Here is a 19,621-nt window from a genome sequence, read left to right as displayed (position 1 = left end):
AGGAAAGGCGTATTCTGATTGGCCGGATAGAAAGAAGGAAGAGGAGAGGATTGGGCGAGCGCGGGCCGGGGAGGAGCCGCGTCGCCAAGCTCATAAAGGGGGCGAGCGTGGGGCGGGAGGAGTCAGAGAGTCTGGGACGGTGCGTGGGTGTCCGATGAGTTCGGTGAGTGGCTGGGGCGGCTCTGACAGACGGCGAGGGAGCGAGGGGTGGGGGTGGGGGCGAAGGGAGGGAGGGAGCGCCGGTGGGTGGGGGGGGGATGCGGACTCCGCCGGGCAGCCTGGCGTGTGCTGTGTCGGCTCGCCCACGTTGCGCTCCGACCTGGAAGAGGAGCCGCGGCTCCTGCTACGGTCACTGGTGCCGGGAGTGAAGGCAGCCCCCCACTCCATTCCTCCCACTCCCCCCCCCCCACTCCTCCCCCCCCCCCACTCCTCCCCCCCCCTCTCCTCCCCCCCCCCCCCCCACTCCTCCCCCCCCACTCCCCGCCGGCGGTGGGAACGGTCCGGGGCAATGTCCACGCAGCGGGTCCCACTGAACAGCCCTTTCAAATGGGCTTTGAATGTTCTTTGGAGTTTCCCCGTCGACTGAAATATTTCCCTTCACGAGCTAAAAATCTCCCAGCAAGAAATGGGGAAGCGACAGGGTTCGGCTCGGCTCCCACCCCGGGGCAAGGGAGGGGGTTCCTGGGGTCCCCTTGGGCCCGCCCGGTTAGAGTCCTGATGACACTGGCAGAACTGCCCATCTCGTCCCAATAACTCGCACCCACCCCATAACCCTCCACCCCTTTCTGGTCCATAAACCTACCCCACTTCTCCTTCAACGGTAAAATCCACCCCTTTGGGCGGAAGCTCATTCCACACTCCCTCCACCCTCTCTCTCAGTGGAGAAATTTCTCCTCAACTTTTCCCCCTTCAATCCATCTCCTCTTGTTTCAATCTCCCCCCCCACTCTCAATGGAAAAAAGCCTATCCTCCACAATTTTAAATCCCGCCATCAAATCACCCCGCAATCTTGTCAGCTCCAGAAGTTCCTGGAGGAGTGGCTTGGGGGCAGAGTTTGCACATCTGGAATGGTTGGGAATGGTCCAGGAGGCTTTTGGTGGCATCACAGTGGGAAGACATTGGGCCAGAACCTGTTCCTTTGCCAAATTGTTCTATGTGGTGAAAATAACTCCAAGACACCACCTTTCAATCCCCACGGCTAACCCTACATAGGAACTGTGGTGGGGTGGGCCAGGATTACAGTCGGCACATTAGTCGACAGGTAGCTCGAGATCTCCACCTCCAACGATAACTCGCACCCACCCCATAACCCTCCACCCCTTTTTCAAATCTTGGTAATCTTGCAAACATAAGTCTCACTGTTTTACATCATGATTAAAGAAATTGGATCATTTAAAATTTCAAGGGAGGAGCCAAGAATTTGATGTACTCTTTGCTCCATTGGTTTGGTTGGGAGGCAGTGAGGATGCGTGCACTGACAGGAGAAGGATGGACCAGGGTTTTGGAGTGGGGTGTTCTGATCTGTTTGAAGTGAGTGGTACAGTGGCTTTGTCTCAGGTTGCTGCCTCCAGGCTGGTGAAAGGTAGCAGATATCCTTTCCGAGAGAATATTGTCAGGCAAGTTATTCTTGCAACCTGGTTGTTTTAGGATCACGGAGACTTTTTTTTTAAAAAGAAACAAAGTTCCAGATGTATTTGAACTCCTCTCTGGATGTTGGAGGTGGAGATCTCGAGCTACCTGTCGACTAACGTGCTGACTGTAATCCTGGCCCACCCCACCACAGTTCCTACGTAGGGTTAGCCGTGGGGATTGAAAGGTGGTGTCTTGGAGTTTTAGGAGTGGAATCTGCCAACCCAACTGCTGAGGTGATTTATACGGTTAAAATGGACAAGTCTCATCCTCTCCAAGGGAACCTTAGCTGATCCAAGATTCGGTTTTAAATCACATTTAATTAAGCCCCATCTGTCAGAAATCAATTTTCAGAAATTAGGTGGTATTGGCAAAGACAATAATTTTATAAATAAGCCTAATTTTGGCTGCGTCTAATGCTTTATGGAAGAATTTCAATGCATTCTCCAACAATGGGCCAACACCACTCATAGTCCCTCCTTTTACAATCTGCCTGAGAGGGTTTGGAATGACTCCGACACAAGACCCAGCTCCTCAGTGTCCAGTTGTAGGAGGACCCTACCCCAGCCATTCTCAACCTTTTATTGGCTGTGCCCCCCTTCCCCAGGACTCTGCTCAAAGTTTACGAGCACCCCCCTTCCCTGTGAAGCAGTCAAACTTGGTTTCTTCCGTACTTCTAATTTTAAATTGAATTTAGACCTTCGGCCCAGTAACTAGCCCTTTTGGTCCATGAGTCTGTGCCTCTCTAATAACCTACAACCTCTGGTACATGTTGAAGGGTGGGAGAAAACTGGAACCCCTGTGGAAAACCCACTCAGACAAGGGGGGAACGTACAAACCTTACAGATGGTGGGGGATTCGAACCCTGGTCCCAATCAACCGTGTAATCTCCTATTGACTATAGATAAAACAATATGATTTCAGTCCATGTCTTCCCACCCCCCCCCCACCCAAACTTCCCCTTGGAGTGTTTGCACTGAGGCCTCGCACTGACCTCTGAGCCTGGAATGTGCCGGTCAGCAGCGTTCTCTTGTGACATCTTCTTACACGGAAAGAATAGCAGGTTCCAGGAAGACCAAAGTGCCTTTTGTGGAACTGCTTATAGAGCACAACATCCGCTGTTACACAACTGTTGGGCATGGACCTCGATGACCATTGATCATTTTCCTGATCTTGGCAAATACAGACAAGGCCAGCATTTACAGCTCATCCCTGCTGGCCCTGGATGTGCTAGAGAGCTGCAGTCCTTCTGCTGCCCTTTTGCTTGGTGGTAGTTTGAGGAGTATGTGGTGACAAATGGACAGCAGTACTACAGCCAGCGAGTGCTGGTGGTGAGGGGACAAATGTTTACGGCAGCGAATGGGACACCAGTCAAGTGGGCTGCATAGTTCTGGATGGTGTTTGGGGGGGGAGGGAGGTGGGTCATTGTGTTGGAGCCTCGTTCATCTAGTCTCACACTGGTGGTGGGGCAGAAGCTTTGGAATATGAGAAGGAGCGATCGATCTTAATCTGTGTACTCTAACAGTCAATGTTGGTGACCTCAGAGTGTTGCTTGGTGAAGAATTCGATGATTGTCAAGGGTAGGTGGTTAGACTTCTTATCAATGTTACCTTATCTGTTCATTCCACAATTGTATGTTTTTGGATCTTACTGTTTTAACAATTCTCAGTGAACTTACTTGGCACCATACACATGTATTGCGTCTGCATAATCTGATTCCTGTGGTCTTGAATAGTTGGGGTTGTTAAATCATTGAGCCTTTCCAAGGTTTTGCAAGGAGGTATGTTCACATGCCACCCACAGCGCAGCTGAGGAACTAATTCTGTAAATTAAATCTGGAATAAATTTTTTTAAAAATTGGTAGAAAATGAAGCTGCCAAGCATTTGGGAGATGAGAAACAGTTCTGTATTACCCTTTAGGACTCTTGCCTGGACAAATGTTGATGCCTTTTGCAACGTCCCAGAGAGCCACTGGTTCTGTGGCATTTCAGGATGAGGTGCAAGTCCCAGCCTTGCCAGACTATTCCACTTTCCATGCATGGATTGAAGAGTTACTGGTCCTTGAGCAGGTTGGAAGGTGTACCACTTCTAGTCCTCCCCATGGCCCCACGTGCCACGACCTCCTTCCTGTACCACCTTGTATTAAATTAATCTGCTTACACCAATTGATTTGCACGACTGTAATTCAAATGTTACTTGGAATAACACTGGTGTGCCCACACAGGATGAAATTGGGTATGCCGGGTGGATTCAGTGAAAAATCTATATGCAAATCAGAGAATGTCGACTTGTTTTTTTTAAGAGAAACTTTCAGTAACATGTTGTGGCCAAATATTTACAGCATCTCTTCTGTTTGGATTTGTCTGGATTTACAGCCATTGCTGGATTAGTTGTGCTTTTTCCCAATGTGAATTCGCAATCAAACCTAATAAAAGGTCCTACTGCAATGTCATAATCTTCTTGTGGATTGGATCATCTCCCATGGATTCTGTTGCCAGTGTCAACCATGTTGGGGACTACAGCAATGAAACAAGCCATGACTCTGGTCACGTAAGTGTTTTATGTTTAAAAAGTTGTTTTTTTTTAAATGAAATCTTGTGAACTGGAGGATTTGTGGTGCTGAGGAGGCCAATGCCATTTTTGGGAAAAATCGTGCATCTTGCTGAACAGATGACCGGTTGGATGGAAAAGGATAACAGTTTAAAAGCACAGTGAGTTTTTAAAAAAGTGAGGCTTGTGCAATCTGGAGATACAAATGTGGAAGGAATGACGCAAAAAGATTCATTATGGGTGTTTCGAAGTAACAGAACAACATGAAGTGCTTGCTGACAAGTTATCTGAAAGTAATTACATTGAAAGCAAAAAGGTATAAATATTTCAGTGCCGTTGATGTAAAGTTTGCATTTAATTGGTGTGTTTTTAAGGAAACTTCCTTGCTCTTCATTCCGTTGAACTGCAAATGGAGCATCTTGATTTGCTGAGCCATGTTCTTGGGTGCAGGAAATACCAAGCCATTAACTTCCTGACTGCTGCAAATTCTGCTACGGGGTGTTAGCAAATTGCAGTAACAGACAGTCTAAGATGTCACGTCTGTCCCCTTCCCTGGATGGACCTCTGATTGGTCTAGCACATAGAGTTTGAGATGAGCTTTGTGGCATGGACGGGTGCATTTCCAAACCAGTATGAAACTACATTGGTTCCTCAATGTGGTTACTTCCTGTCTTGGAGGAGTGCAAGGGATGTTATTTACTGGCTTGTATGAAGTTGAACTGCCTGGGTAATTGATTCTGAATTTGGAAGGAATAAATCACAGTTGAAATTGAGTCAATGTCATTAAAATTTCCCTTCCTCAGTCCCTGAATAAACGTGTAGGTCAACAGAGTACAATTTTTGGAACTTGTTCATGGACTGAAGCTTTTTATAACTTTTTATTGGAGTTTCTGAATGCAATTAACATTGTGGAATTGGCACAATAGATCACCAGGTAACAAGGTGAGGTTACCACTGTTTGCAGAAGGTGTACCACATCAATGACCTCTGATGAAGGGCACAAGCCTGAAACGTCAGTTCTGTACCTTTTGCCGATCCTACATAAAGACACTGTTTGACCTGCTGAGCTTCTCCAGCATTTTGCTTTTGCATCTCTGTCCAGGTGCCTTGCATGTAACTGAACTCGATAGATGTGGTAGGGGCAGCTTCTGGAACTTGGATAGGCCCCTGAGGGAGGGTCTGTAGGACCATGACAAAAGTGCAGGGTGATTTGCAGACAGCAAATAAGTGACATAATTTGGAGCACGCTGAAGGGAGTTTTGTTTCCTCTTTATTGCACAAGTGTGAAACTCGTGTTGCATCCACATTCTGTTAAATCTGAACTCGCTTTCCACCGGAATAAAGCGCAGCGTAAAAGATGGATGTGCTTGGTTAAGGGTGCTTGAAAGTGGATCCTAATAAGAAAGGGAAATACAAAGAAATGTAATTCGGCAATTTATCATTTACTTCAAGTGGGGACCCCAAAACTGGGGATTCTGAAATCTAGACAAAGATGGGAGACAGACTTAAATGTGATAATAGATGAGGAGAATTAGGCTGATTTATATTGAGACTGAATGACTAATACAATAAACGTAAGATACAGACTGGTCCAATATAAATTTTTACATCATTTATATCTCACGCCACAGAAATTAAATAAGTTGAAATCAGATTTGTCAGTTCACTGTTTTAGATGTGGTGAAGAGGTGGGAACATTTTTACATTCAAAAGGTTGTGATAAAGTAAGGCCTCTTTGACTGGAATTAGGGAATTTTTTAAAGAACAAATTACAGAAGCCCAATTTCCACAAAATCCAGAATTATTTTTATTAGGTAACATTATAGGGATAAGACCAAAATTGAAATTAACAAAGTATCGGATAGAATTTGTTAAAATTGCAGTAGCAGTGGCCAGGAAATGTACTGCAGTTGTTTGGAAATGTGATTCACACTTAAGTTTGGAACGACAGTGTGGGGGAAATGTACAGTTGTATTTCCCTTGAGAAAGTTGTATATAATTTAAGGAAAAAATGTGATATATTTTACAAATTTGGTGCCTGAATTTACAAAAAAAAGATTAAATTTTAAGATTCCTAAATGTTCTTCTTGGCCTCTAAAATCTGCGTGAAACCCTTTTAACGATGAAGTAGATGAATTTTCCATTCGATGGATTTAATACTTCCAGTCCATTCTCATTCATTCTTACTCTTCTTTCTATTCTAACACTTTTCTATGTATTCTCTCTTTTCTTCGGATTGCAGGGGGAGGGGGTGTTGGGGTCTCATCATGTGTTTGCATTTTGAAATTATTTGAATCCATGTATGGTTAAAAAATTTAAATAAAATATTTTAAAAAGGGAATGAAAGTTGTTGCAACGTGCAATTCTGATGCTTCCTGCTTCATTCCCTCACTTTGGGGAACTGTTACATTGGGTGAGAATACCAAGGACAAACTCTGCCTTGTAGCTGAGTTCCCGACTCGGTACACATCGAACTCAGCTGATGTAATTTGCGTCAAACATTGGAGTTCCAGTTAGTTATTTGGATAAAGTGAGCACTGTTATTTCTTGATTGGCGAACTGAGTCCTGACTCCAGTAAAGAGTCGCTTCAAAAGTACCAAGTTTTATTTCCTCTATTTGGCTTGCCTCAAGGGCCCCAATTAATCGACAAATGTTGGTGTGCAATTTGGATGCAGAGAGTATTAAATGTGGAATTATTTTTATTTCATCCAGGTTTGGGGACCTTTGGAGATCTAGTAGGGGGTAGTGGGCTGAATGGCCTTCACCAAAGGGATCTTGAAATGGGCGAGTTGCTGTTCTCTCTCTGCTGCAGAGCTGTTGGGCTCTGTTGCTGGATGCCGCTGCTAAATATTTCATAATAGAAATATTGTTTTGGAAAACAGTAATTTCTTGTCACTGATGTATTTTTCTCTTCTGGGAATGTGGCAGAACCTGCTCATCCTGAGTTGTCGGCAATGTAACAGCAACTCCTGTCCATTAAACTCTGAATGCTAAGCTGTTCACTTTGGTTGGCAATGCTGGTTAGAGCAGCCCACCTGCAGAGTGCGAGGTAAGAGTTCAGGCCTACCCACGACGCAGGATGATCACCAATAAAAGTGGTACTGGGGGGGTTGGGGGCCACTCACTGGAGCGCACTGTGATTCTTTCCACACTATTGCAACGAGGGTGTGGTTGCAACAGAAGTAAAACACGAGAGGCTGCAGACTCCATGGTTGAAGTAAAAACACAAAATGCTGGAGAAACTCAGCAGGTCAGACAGTGTCCTTTATGTAACAAAGGTAAAGATACAGAACAACATTTCACCCTCGAGCCCTTCATCAAGGTAAGAGCAAAATGTAGGCAGGGACCCAAACAAAATAATTGGGGTGGGGGGAGAGAGAAGGGTAGGGGGAAAAGTTGATAATAGTACCGTCCGGTTGGAAAGTGTCCTGGCTGAAAATTGGGTGCCGTTCCTCCAGTTTATTAACTTCTGTCTTGGCTTTCTCTAACTGGATAGTTTTAACATAGATTTCCCTTGTTTCTGTTCTCCCTCACTTCCCTTTCCCTCTGTCTCCTTTCCTCTGCTCTCCACTCTTTTCCCCCTCTATTCACCATGCCATCCCCCCACCCCCACCTCCGCTCGCTCGTGTGCCCTCCCTCCCTTATCCCACCTTTTAACTCCTGCCTTTGGGACCATGGTCCTCCCCCCCCCACCACCATTTTGTTCTGGTGCCTGCCGACATTTTGCTCACACCTTGATGTGAGGCTCAAGCCCGAAACATTGGTGATGTATTTTTGCCTGTATAAAGGATCCTGTTCGACCTGCTGAGGGTCCCCAGCGTCGTGTTGTTACAGGGAAGGGTTGATCGTCATCTTGCCCTTGTTGTGAGTGGAACTCATTTGGGGAGGAATGGCGGGATGGACAGAGTCAGCTAAATGACCACTCCAAATGATTACTGATTCCCAATCTTGGTTTTCAAAACAATTCACTGATTATATTGATACTTTAGGCAACTTGTTTTGAGCATTTTGTGTATTATGCTCAACGTTCTGGATAATGCAAGTAGTTGAGTTACTACTGGAAACATTGAAGGAGGGGGAAGTAATTTTAAAATTGGTACATTCAGCAAGGTAACAGGCCCCGTCCGCCCACGAGCCTGTGCCGCCCAATTACACCAGACCCCCATATGGTTTTGAAGAGTGGGAAGAAACTGGAGCATCTCGAGAAAACCCACACAGCCACAGGGAGCAGGTACAAACTCCTAACAGACAGCGTGGGATTCGGAGCCCAGTCACTGGTGCTGTTGAGAGCATTGTGCGAACGATGCTTCCCATGGCTTGTTATGGGTCAGTTTTTAATGTAACCTCTATTTCTGGGTACTTGCTAGTTATCAAGTGCAGTAGGCAGGCGGTAGGTCTCGCAACATTTAAGCAAAGCAAAAGGCAGTGGATGCTTTGGGCCTGAGCCCTTTAGGAGTTCAGAAAACCTGTGTGACGAAGGTGGGGATGGGAAGAGGCACAGGCTCGCTGTCTGAGGGCTGGAGAGCAGTGAGAGGCTCTCAGCACGACTGTGTCTTTCCCACAGCCTTGTGCACGATGCCAGACCTTGGCATTGACGGCACATTTTGTGGTTCCCTCGGCTGCTCCCATACCAGCCCCTGATATCTTTGAAGGGAGCTTGGAGACTCTCACTCGCTCCACTTCGGTTATCCCCACTGCTCTACGACCATGTGATAACACAGGCTCATTTCATCCACCTAGCCCATGCTCCTCCCCCTTCCACGGACAGACATCTGCCTGATTCTTGACATACCTGAAGAAGGGCTCTGGCCCTAATGTTGACTGCCTTTCCCTTTCCACAGATGCTGCCTGACCTGCTGAGTGTATTGCCCTCTGCCCCAGCCTCGTCAGACTTGTTTATCAAGTTGCATGCCACCTTTGGCCAGTTTCAACTGCCAGCTCGTTCTTTCTCCACACCCAAGGAAATGATGTCACCACCACATCCATCAAATTCAGTATCTTGTACTCATAGACATGCCTGTACACTGTTAACAATACATTATTGTTTGTGCGAGTTGGAGCATAAATCATTCCTGCACAGTACAGGCCCTTCAGCCCAATATGTTGTGATGACCTATATAAACCTACTCAAACTGAACCTTACCTACCACGTAACCCTCTTTTTCTTTCATCCACATGCCTGAGCCTTGCTTTTTTTAAAAAAAAATTAATTGAAATTTTTAAAATTTGGACATGCCTTGAGCCCATGCCATCCAATTACACCAAATTGACCGACATCCTGGGTACGTTTTGGAGGGTGGGAGGAAACCAGAGCACCTGGAGGAAACCCACGTAGATGTGGGAAGAAAGTACAAACTTGTTACAGACAGTGCGGGATTTTAACCCCAGTTGCTGGTGCGGTAACAGTGTTGCTCTAAGCAGTTAAGTGATTAATTGGAATGCAGCAGGTGGATCTGGGGTTTCGCCCATTGAATCAGAGTTGCTATGGTTGATGAATTGTCTTTGTTAACTCATCTGGATACATGCAGGCAATTTTCAGATGCAGATAAACATCAATGAGAAGCAAACTGTCCTCCAACAATGAATGAGGCCAAGGACGGCCATATCTGTGTGGAATGGTAAGGGGCATTGACAAGGCAAAGGGTAGGTGCTCGGTGAAGCAACATCCCAGCTCCAAACACATTTTCTGTGATGTGACTTTTGGCGTGTGGCACGAGCAATGGCTGGGGAGCCCAAATGGAATTAAACTGCAAATCAGCTGTGGATGGTAGAATGGGGCTTGAGTCTGGTCACCCACAGTTCCTATTGAATGTGTAAACTGTAGGGACTTTGGGGCAGTAACCACTTTCTAATTGAGGCTGGTTGCCTACAGTCCTATAGACCCCTATAGGAGCAGAAATAGACCATTCAGCCCATCGAGTCTGCCCCACCATTCAATCATGAGCTGATCCATTTTCCCCACTCAGCCCCACTTCCTGGCCTTCTCCCCGTAACCTTTCATGCCCTGGCTAATCAAGAACCTGTCCCACTGACCAAACTTTACAATTTTGATGCTATTGGGTTTTCTCACCAGTATGATTTGGTTAGCACTAAAATTTAATAATATCTACTTCAACAAATCAGAAGATAGAATAACTTAAATTCAGGGTTTGAATACAATCCATGGAGCACAAATAAATTGGTGTGGGATAATTGGGCTAGAATGGTGGTCTGAATGGCCATCTCCCAAGGTGCAACTGCAAGATGAGGAATGAATGAGGTCCTTGTTTGAATGAAGGCTACTTGGGGAATATGGACATTTGGGAGGATCTGCTGGAAGCCAATGCAAGATTGTGATTTAGCTTGGGTTGAAGGAATGTCCTTTTGTTAGGGAGTCAGTGCACTGGTCCTGTGTTTACTGGTCCCATAAAAACAATATCTGGGTAGACAATGGAAGGAGTGCTGGGAATCCATCTGAACGTGTTAAATTCAGTGCATCGAGGATCTTGCGTAATTCTGAAGGTGCTGCTCTGCCTTTAGGTATTGCTCAATGTAGAAGAGCTATGGCAGAGGTCAGTGTGAGATGGTCAGATCACCCTTCTGCATTGAACAGCGGGAGATGGCCCACCAGCCACACCCTGGTCTCCCCAGTGTGGAGGAACTTGCATTGTGAACCTGAATACAAAAATAATCCAAATCCATTCATGCTTCACTTGGAAGGAGTCCTGGAAGGTGGGGAAGGAAGATTGGACCATTGTCTTCAGTTCTGGTTGGATGTGGAAGCTGTGGAGAGGGTGCATAGGAGATTTACCAGGATATTGCCTGGATTGGAGGATGTCTTATGAGGCAAGGTTAACAGAGCTGGGGCTTTTTTCTGCAGAGTGGAGAACGATGAGAAGTGACTTAATAGAGGTCTACAAGATTGAGAGGTTTAGACAGGATGGGCAGATGTTAGCAAACACCAGAGGACATCTGTTCAAGGTGAGGGAAGGAAAGTTTAGGGGAGATGTTGGGGTAAGGTTTTTAGAGTTGGCAGTACCTGAAGGGCATTACCAGGGGTGGTGATGGAGGCTGAAACTTTAGGGACACTTAAGAGACTTGGGCACATGGATGGAAGAAAAATACAGGTTCTCCTGACGTGTGTCAGTATTCCGTCCTGGATGACTGGGTGCATCTCGGAATGGACGTATTGGAATTGCCCTACCTGTAAAATGATCAATTTCCTTCTGTAAGAATCCTTCTCACCCTGCGGACTCTACTGGCCTCTAAAAAAATCTCTCTGACTGTCAGAATAAATAGGATTCAAGGAGTTAAAATGCTGCGAAATATCACAACATGGTGGCCACAAAGGCCAGCTCTCGCAAGAGGTGTTATTTTCCATAGATAAGCCCAATTTGGAACGCATGTGCAGATTGATGTCGCCAGGAGGGGGCAAAAGATTGAGGAGGGAGGGAGAGCGACGGCAATTTGGGCATGTGTTCCAAATCCAAATGTGGGTGACACTGCTGTCACAAACTAGGCCTCCCGGCAGGAGCGGTACTTCAGACTCCTGGCAGGGACAGGGGAGGGTGCTGCCTGTACAGTATTTTTTTTTAAATTACGTTCGTATGTGTGGATGGACGCAAGTCAGGGTTATGGGTGTGGGGTAGGGAAGGGTTAGATTAAATTTCTATCGGTTGGCCCAACACTGAATTGAAGGGCTGGTCCTGTAATGTTTTATGTTCTCAGTTTCGAAAACCCTTTTCTGTCAGGTGGACATTCATTGAATAGTTTGTGGCCACCACCAGTGTGTGTTACTTTTTTTTTGCACGTTCCAGAATTTATTCAAGGTTATTTGTATACATTTTGGTTTGACCATGTAGAAATTCTTTCTTTTTCTTTTTTTTTTAAATTTTTTATTTTTCACACCATAAATCACTCAGTGTGTGTTACATTGAGGAAAAACGGACATTAATCACTGACACATCAGTGTTCACTATGCAGGTGCCTCCATCTCATCGGTCACTTGGGCTGAGAGCAGGAATGCAGCCCAAGTCCGTGCTGTCATTTCCCATGCCTGTCCCTGCACACTTCAACACCTGAGTGATGACCTTGTGGAATACGGGTGGGATAGCAACTTCAAATCTTGTACCTTTGGCAAAACAGTGAGAAGCTGGAGCGACTCTGGGTCAGGCAGTGTCCATGGAGAGAAGTGGGCAGCCACTGGTCCTGGTGGGGACCCTTTTGGTCTCGATACAGGGTCCCAACCTGGACCTGAGTGAAACACTAGTCTGCAGATGCTGTGGTTGTAGTCAAAGCACAGAAATGCTGAAGGAAATTAGCCAGTCTTGCAGTGTTCATAGGAGGTAAAGATCCTTGAAGAAGGGCTCAGGCCCAAATCGTCATTTGATACCTTTACCTCCGAGATGCTGCAAGACTGGCTGAATTCCTCCAGAATTTTTGTGTTTTTACCCCAACCTGAAACTGATCCTTCCTGGCCCACTAAGTCCATCCAGCAGCTCATTATTTGCCCAAGATTCCAGTGACTATAGTTGATTCTCTATTCTACTTCTGCGAGTAGGCTTCATCCAGTCATATCTGGACAACAAGCCATTATGCAGCATCCACTGTGGATGGACCAGGGGTGAACAGCTTCTTCCCATGGCCAGTGAGAATGGTGAACAACCAAAGGAGATGCTCACACGAACCATCCGAGACTCATGTACAAAACTATTTATTTGTATAACTAAATCCTTGTCCTGTGTATGAATTGTTTGTTGGTATGTGTGTTATATCTGGTTGTGTGTCTGCGTGTTTACACCGAGGACTGGAAAACACTGTTTCGTCGGGTTATACTAGTTCAATCAGATGACAATAAACTTGACTGTAACCCAGAAGTCTGAGCACGTAATCAAAGCTGCTGCTTTGCTGTGGCAGCCGCTTTCACACTGCCAGCCCTCCTAGGAAATGGGTAAACTTTCCGGGCATGCTTCACTCCGGGAGCCTTTCCTACTACACCATGATTTACCTGGCTCATTGGGAACCCGGCATTTTAAAGGGGGGGGTCCCTGCCCCCAGCGGTGACATCCTGAGTGAAATATTACGTACTTGCAGGGCAGTGAAATCATAGCGGGAATAAAGCACAAGCGCGTACAATGTATAAAAGACTGAAGGAAAATCTAATGCAGTGGGCTTCACACTGTTCAAACTTAGGATAAACACAGACCAGCTTGTCATTATCCCCTAAACAACAGAGAATAACAACTATTTGCATACCATTACATTGTATTCTGTATTATAAGTAACCTTGCAATTATTTAAACCACTGGCCGCGCTCTGGCAACCCCCACCCCTCTGGCTGCGCTCTGGCAGCCGCCCCCCCTGCAAAGCCGCACTCTGGCAGGCCCCCCAAGAGACAAAGCCTGGTTGATTTTTACTCGCCTTGCTCAGTTGGAACCTTTAATACCGCCGCCAGATTTACCCACTTTAGACCCAGTATTTTTGGCTGGTTCATCCCACGTGTACTGACGGTGTGAAAGGGGATAGGGGCTGCATGTTCGGTGAAAATGGATTGTTGTGCAGTAAGAAGGTTTGTTTTGTGAGGTTTCCAGGCCATCAGCTCATGGAGCTGCACTAGTAGATATAACAATGTGCAAGGCAGGTGTGGAGGGAGTTGTGTAACGGGTCAAATCACGCAGGGAATGGAGAAAAGTGCAGTTAGAGAAGGGTATGTACTCCATTCAGGAGTCTAACAGCTGAAACTGAACCATCCTAAACCGAGACCCCCTCCTCCTTCACGAGGGCTGCACCTACACCTTGATATACTCAGAGTGTGTGAATTCTACTGTCGCATTGCCCGAGGCCAGACGACAAATGTCCTTGGACACACAAGGAGCCCCTCATGTCTTGGTCGTTGAAGTAGTTTTCCAGCTTGAGACTTGGCTGCAGGAATTCTGTGGGGTGGGGGGGGGAGGGGAATACAATAGATAGCTGCCTGTAACCTGGAAGGAGTCCAATAGATCCACTGGGCTCATCTGCCTGAAATGTCAATTCTCTTTCTCTCTCCATTGCTGCTGCCTGATGATGTCCAATTGGTGTGTGGCTTTGGGAATGTGTGGGGGAGGGGTCCAAGGCCTGGGGTGGGGTGAGGGGGTGCGCACAAGGTGGGGATGGCCAAGGCCTGTGCTGGGGTTGATAATGTATGGTTTGAGTTGAGTGGAAGAAGCTTTCAGAGGGGAATTTGACCATGACCTTCAGGAAAGGGAGCTCCAGGTACTTGGATCTTTATGCCCATCTGATGGACCAAGTGCCCTCCTTGCATGCTGTATTATTGGCTGTACGGTTCTCCCTGTTTTCTTTTGGAGGTGTCTGCATAATTATGCTCATTAGCAGAATGGGTTACTTCTGCCTTGCATTGATGAATTGGGCATGTTCAGAAAACTGCACGAGGCATTTGAGTCCACTCTCATTTGAGGCTGGTTGGACAAGTGGAGTGGGCAGGGGATTGAAGTTTCATTTGAATTTCAGAGTTTTGCCTGGGTTTTGTGTTAAACAGGATATTCACCAGAATGTGGGTCCGACACATGATTTGGAGGCTCTCATTGCAGAGCTCGCTGGTTTCTGCGGCTCTGGGAGTTGTATTTTTGGCCAAATGATTCAGAGTGAGCTCTGGCGAGTCCTTCTGATTCGTAGCCTGAATTTTAAATCTGACCAGCTGCATTTGTTGAAATTTCACCTCTATCTCTGGCCAAAGGCTTAAAGGCTTTCACTACCTTTCAGAATGATGAATTTTGGAACTACCTTTCAGTGGAAGAGAGGGAATGCCTGAGGTTTCTTGAAGAGACCATTGATTCCTTGAGTATTGAAGAATTGGAACGATCAGAAACGGAACCAATTAAGAATGGGAGCCTGTCGGAGAAGCTCCCTGCACCTCATCCTGAAACCCCGCACTTTCAAACTACGGGTAAGGCTCTGCTTGATCATCTTCTGCCCACGCTTCCAACTGGCTGAGAGTGAATCAGGTATACAGGCTGGGGTCATGCTTGGCCATTGAGGGCAACCAAGGATTTCTGCTCTTCTGAGTGAAGTGGTGATTTCAACTGGGTGTGAATTTCTCCCACACCTTGGGGAACAGCAGGCTGCCCTGATGTAAACAAAGGCAGGAGACATCCCTTTAAAATCCTTGTGTAGTTTCCCTGATGTCATCTCAATGGCGCTATCGACTAACGCTTCCAATAACCCCTCCTCACCTATCTCTGGTGACTTGCTGATGTATTTTTAAATGCACTTCTGCCAATTGTCCATGGGCCTGTGATGGTCTAATGTAGTTTCTCGTGACCACTTTGTGAGCAAGGTGTGAAATGGTGTGAAGAATCTCTGCACATGAGGAAACATTGGAACCCCCTAAAAGATGTTCTGGTTATGTCCTTCTCTTTCCAATTTTTGGGAAGGGGTATTTTGTACCTTGACTTTAGTTCTTAACATTACTTTGACTCCAAATCCCTTTCTCGCTCTCTTTGGAATAAGTGGGGCATTTGGTTTAATTCTGACTGCTTCCCCCTTCCATGTCTCTGCCATCACCTCCATTATCGCTAGAAGGCTCATTTTAATGGGCGTCCCTCCCCTTCACTCAAGGATTGTCTAATATGATGGCATGTCTGACTTTGGACAAAATCAGATGTTCCACAATTGACAACTGAAAGGAATCTGAATTTTGTTTCTTTATCAGGTTCTTAATTGTTTTCAAAATTTGTAAGATTATCTAGTTTTTGGTTTTCCTTTTATTATTAATAGTGGAATGTTTGTGTTAATCAGTCGCCTCTGAAGGGAGGGGATTGAATTAGATATTTAGTCATGTTTTTCTTTTTAATGTTCTATTTGTATTGCCGTATGAGATACGTTCGTACTTTATTATTGCGACAAACATTTATTTGATAAAACCAATTAAAAATATTGAAAAAAACCCTGAAAGATCACTTGAGGAAAAGGAAGTGATACTCAAATAAGGAATCGTTTTGCTTGTTTCAAATCACTCTGTATATTTGAATAATTTGGACTCTGAATGCTTTTAGTCATTGCCTCAGACACCAGAATGTTTCAAAACCACTGATTCTGGTTCAGCTTTCACTTCAACTCCCATGGTCATTTGAACTCTGGTGTCAGTTCCCATCTAACAGGCAGATAGATCAATGAAATGCCTGTGCTCGTAATTTGGGTCAATTTTATATTATAATTTCCTGTTTTGTTTTACTTTGGGCGTTACCTGACTGAACGATTTGAAAAACTGTGCATGAATTTAACCATTCAAAGTGTAGTCCAAACCTTGACAGGTTTTTAAAATGCTTGTTTTAAAGCCATCTCTAGGTGTGTACTTTTAAAAGAATAGAGTTGATTTGCAACTCACTGAATGTGTAATTATCAAAACTTTTCTAATCTTGTTCCTTTCAGAACCCGCTGACAAAGTCCCACGAGCAGTTTCTCCACTCAGCAAGGATAGCAATGATTTGACCTTCCCTCGGGTGCTGGAGTCAAATTCTGGACTGAGTATTCTCTCAGAGCATACGTCGAAGGCCAGCAGTGAGAGTGCTGGTTTGGAGTCCAACACTGGAGAAAGATCTCTCACAACAGTGGTTCCCAAATATGATCAGGTAAAGTTGGGTCCTCCCACTGCCCCTAAACCTGGGAAGTTACCCCCCAACATCATGTTGAGAAGCTACCACAAGAACAATGATATTGCGTCACATCCTCAGAGCATCTACAAAGTGTCCAAAGATGGTTTGCAAAGCAATGGTGCAGCCAAGGAAGGCAGTACGGAGGGCGAGGCACAACGGGTCCGGTTGGCAGCTCTGGCTAAGCTGGGTTTGTTATCAGAGACAAACAGCCAGAAGAAGAACCATTCAGATTTGGTGAAGACGTCCAGTTATTGTCTGAGCACTGGAGGTAATGAGATGAGGAGCACCCACACAGAGGTGGATGAGCAGAAGAACAAGCTTCGTGGTCCGAGAGCTCCAACCGTTGGAACTGGTTTGGCTCCTGATAAACCTGAAAATGTAAAATTTCAGCGGCAGTTTCCAAACACAAAGTCGAGCAGCTTGAAGAGGTTCACCACCCCTGGTGAAAACATTCCACCCACCACAAGCTTTAGTTCTGCTCACAACACGTCTGCCAGCACTGCCCTTAACGCTGGCACGAGCAAGACACTGCCAATTGTCAAAAGATCAGCAAATGTAAACGAGGGCCATGTGAGAAATGCCAGCCTGCCATACTGGCCCCTGAGCTCTAGTAAGGCCAACAGCCTCAAGAGATTTGGCTCTTCAGGTGACAATAGCCAGCTGGCCTCCTACTCTGGCCTAGTTCCGAGCACATTGGGCAGTGCTGCTGATGCTTCTGGTCTGAACAAGATGCCCAAAGCAAGGCCTATGTCCCTATGCTCGGAGGCAGATCTGTCGGCCAAGCATGGAACTACTCTCGGGGAAGTATCGTCTGAGAAACCAGCACGAAAATTTTTCCCAATAAAAATACACCACATCTCTGCCAAACCTCACAAATCGCCACCCAAGGGCCTTAATGTGCAAGTCGTGCCGCAAGGGCCAACTAACAAGGACCACAAAGAAGCCCTGAGAAAGCTTGGTCTTCTGAAAGAGTAAACAAAGATCTCGGGGAATGGTAGGTATTCATGGACTTGGTACAATGTCTAGCAGCGTTAAGGAAATTCATTTATCGTGTTCACTGGAAACCTTCCCAGAGAGGGCAAGAACTTGTCCAACTGCAAATGCTGTAGCGAAGTCCTCGCCATGGGAGTAGTTCCAGAGTGGACCTCGGAACCAGGTCCCAATGTGGAACATCAATTTAATTTTCCTCGTATTGAATAGTGAAGCTGGTGCTGGTCTGCATCGTGAGCTGGTTGACCTTGCTGGGTTCGAGGTTGGCTGTCACGAGGCTGGTGATAGAAGGGCCATCCCTGGGGTCAGGCACTCATCCCATCAACTCGGTACTGGGAACAAGTCTACTGATTAACTTTACTCACAATAGCAATGGCCTCAAAATAATTCTCTTCCAATGCTATAAATACCCAGCAGCTCGGGCAGTAAATGTGGGATAAGAAACATCAGATTGAAGACCATTCATCAGAATTTTATTAAATGAAAATGTTTTAATTGTGCTGTGAATATAAGGATACACAGAATTAAAGGTGCTCATATTCATTGGTATCTTGTCAAAGGAATTTGAGCTAAATCCATATTGTGATGTTATCAACTTAATTTTACAATATTTTTATTTAATCCATTACCACAATAAACTTACTTAAAAGTTGGTCGAATTCTAGTGGGTAATTTTGTCAGACCTCCAACCTGATTTCTAATGAAACTTTGATTGGTTTGGTTGAATTGACAATTACTTCCCCACCACAGTCATTAAGTAGGATTCTAATGACATAAACTGCTGCAGGAACTCATCTGGTCTATACGAAGAGGCAAAGATGTATGACTGATGTTTTGGGCCTGAGCCCTTCCTCAAGGAAACGGCGATGATGTATTTTCCCCTCCTACGGATGGTGCCTGTGAGACAGGCTGAGGTCTGTCAAATTGTTAATAGTTCAGTTTGGATTCTTTATTGTTTAAATAAAAGGTATAAAAAGCTCAGGCTGGAAACATCAATAATAAATCTTTACCTCCTATGGACAGTGCGAAACTGGCCGAGTTCCTCCAGCACTTGTGCATTTGTGACTGGAGACTTTAGTGCTTCTAACTGCTGGTTTACTCACAGCTTGGCACTTGCCTTCACATTTGTATTCCTAATGATGGGAGTTATCTGTCGATAAAACTGTGCATGGTGCAGAGGTAAAACACATGAAGGGGTTGAAGTCATTTCTTGGTCTCTGACGCTGAATGCCATGGCTGTGACCCTGTTCCCCCCTCATTCCTTGATCCAGTTTCTCCTCTTGTTTTCTGTCACGTGTTGATGGAATTTCAATGTCGATTCCTGGCCAAGCGCATGTTGTTTTGATCCCTTGAGGAATATTTAACCGCACCGCTGAAGCGGAGGGAGCTTCCGAAGCCGTGTGACCTGTTTAACTAGCGGAGCCAGCAGGTATCAGTGACTGTTGTCACCTCACCTGCTTCACTGCTGGGTTGTTTCCAGAATGGAGAGCCCAGACCAGGTATGGTGTGTACAAGGCAGGGATAATCTGCAATAGCAGGGTCAGAGGCAATTGGCTTAAATTGTGATTGTTGAATTTTGGGTTGGGGGCAGATGATGAATGTTCATGAAAAGAATGTCAAGGGCACATCAGAGGCTGGGTATCCTGAGGCAAGCAAGTGACTCACCAGCCAACAAGTACGAGTCAGACATGATCTCCACCTGCCTGGTGAACGTTGGCCCAGTTTCCACACCATCCAAGGGGAAGCAGACGCTGCCATGGCGGCGCACCACGGCTGTTTTGTCTGGTGCCCTCACAATGCATTAACCTGGGCTACTCTGACA

The 19,621-nt window shown here is 45.8% G+C and overlaps 1 protein-coding gene across 5 annotated transcripts; it reads left to right on the top strand.

The window, feature by feature from the left end:
- The first annotated feature begins 104 nt into the window (after nt 1–104).
- LOC138765255 (specifically androgen-regulated gene protein-like) lies at nt 105–18,377 on the top strand. Of its 5 annotated transcripts, none has more exons than XM_069942284.1 (4): nt 105–163; nt 4,005–4,179; nt 14,918–15,101; nt 16,586–18,377. In XM_069942284.1, exons 2-4 carry the CDS (start codon nt 4,111–4,113, stop codon nt 17,782–17,784), a joined length of 1,452 nt encoding a protein of 483 aa, XP_069798385.1. In that variant the 5' UTR covers nt 105–163; nt 4,005–4,110; the 3' UTR covers nt 17,785–18,377. The 5 variants fall into 5 exon arrangements, with proteins under 5 accessions (XP_069798385.1, XP_069798387.1, XP_069798383.1 ...); XM_069942286.1 differs by having other exon boundaries at nt 135–163; nt 3,971–4,179; XM_069942282.1 differs by lacking the exon at nt 105–163 and adding an exon at nt 1,787–3,209 and having other exon boundaries at nt 3,971–4,179.
- The last annotated feature ends 1,244 nt before the right edge of the window (nt 18,378–19,621 follow it).

This window comes from Narcine bancroftii, chromosome 5, assembly GCF_036971445.1.
Source record: "Narcine bancroftii isolate sNarBan1 chromosome 5, sNarBan1.hap1, whole genome shotgun sequence".
Classification (NCBI taxonomy): Eukaryota; Metazoa; Chordata; class Chondrichthyes; order Torpediniformes; family Narcinidae; genus Narcine; species Narcine bancroftii.
Note: the sequence above shows the minus strand (reverse complement) of the source record. Positions and strands in the feature narration are given on the sequence as shown.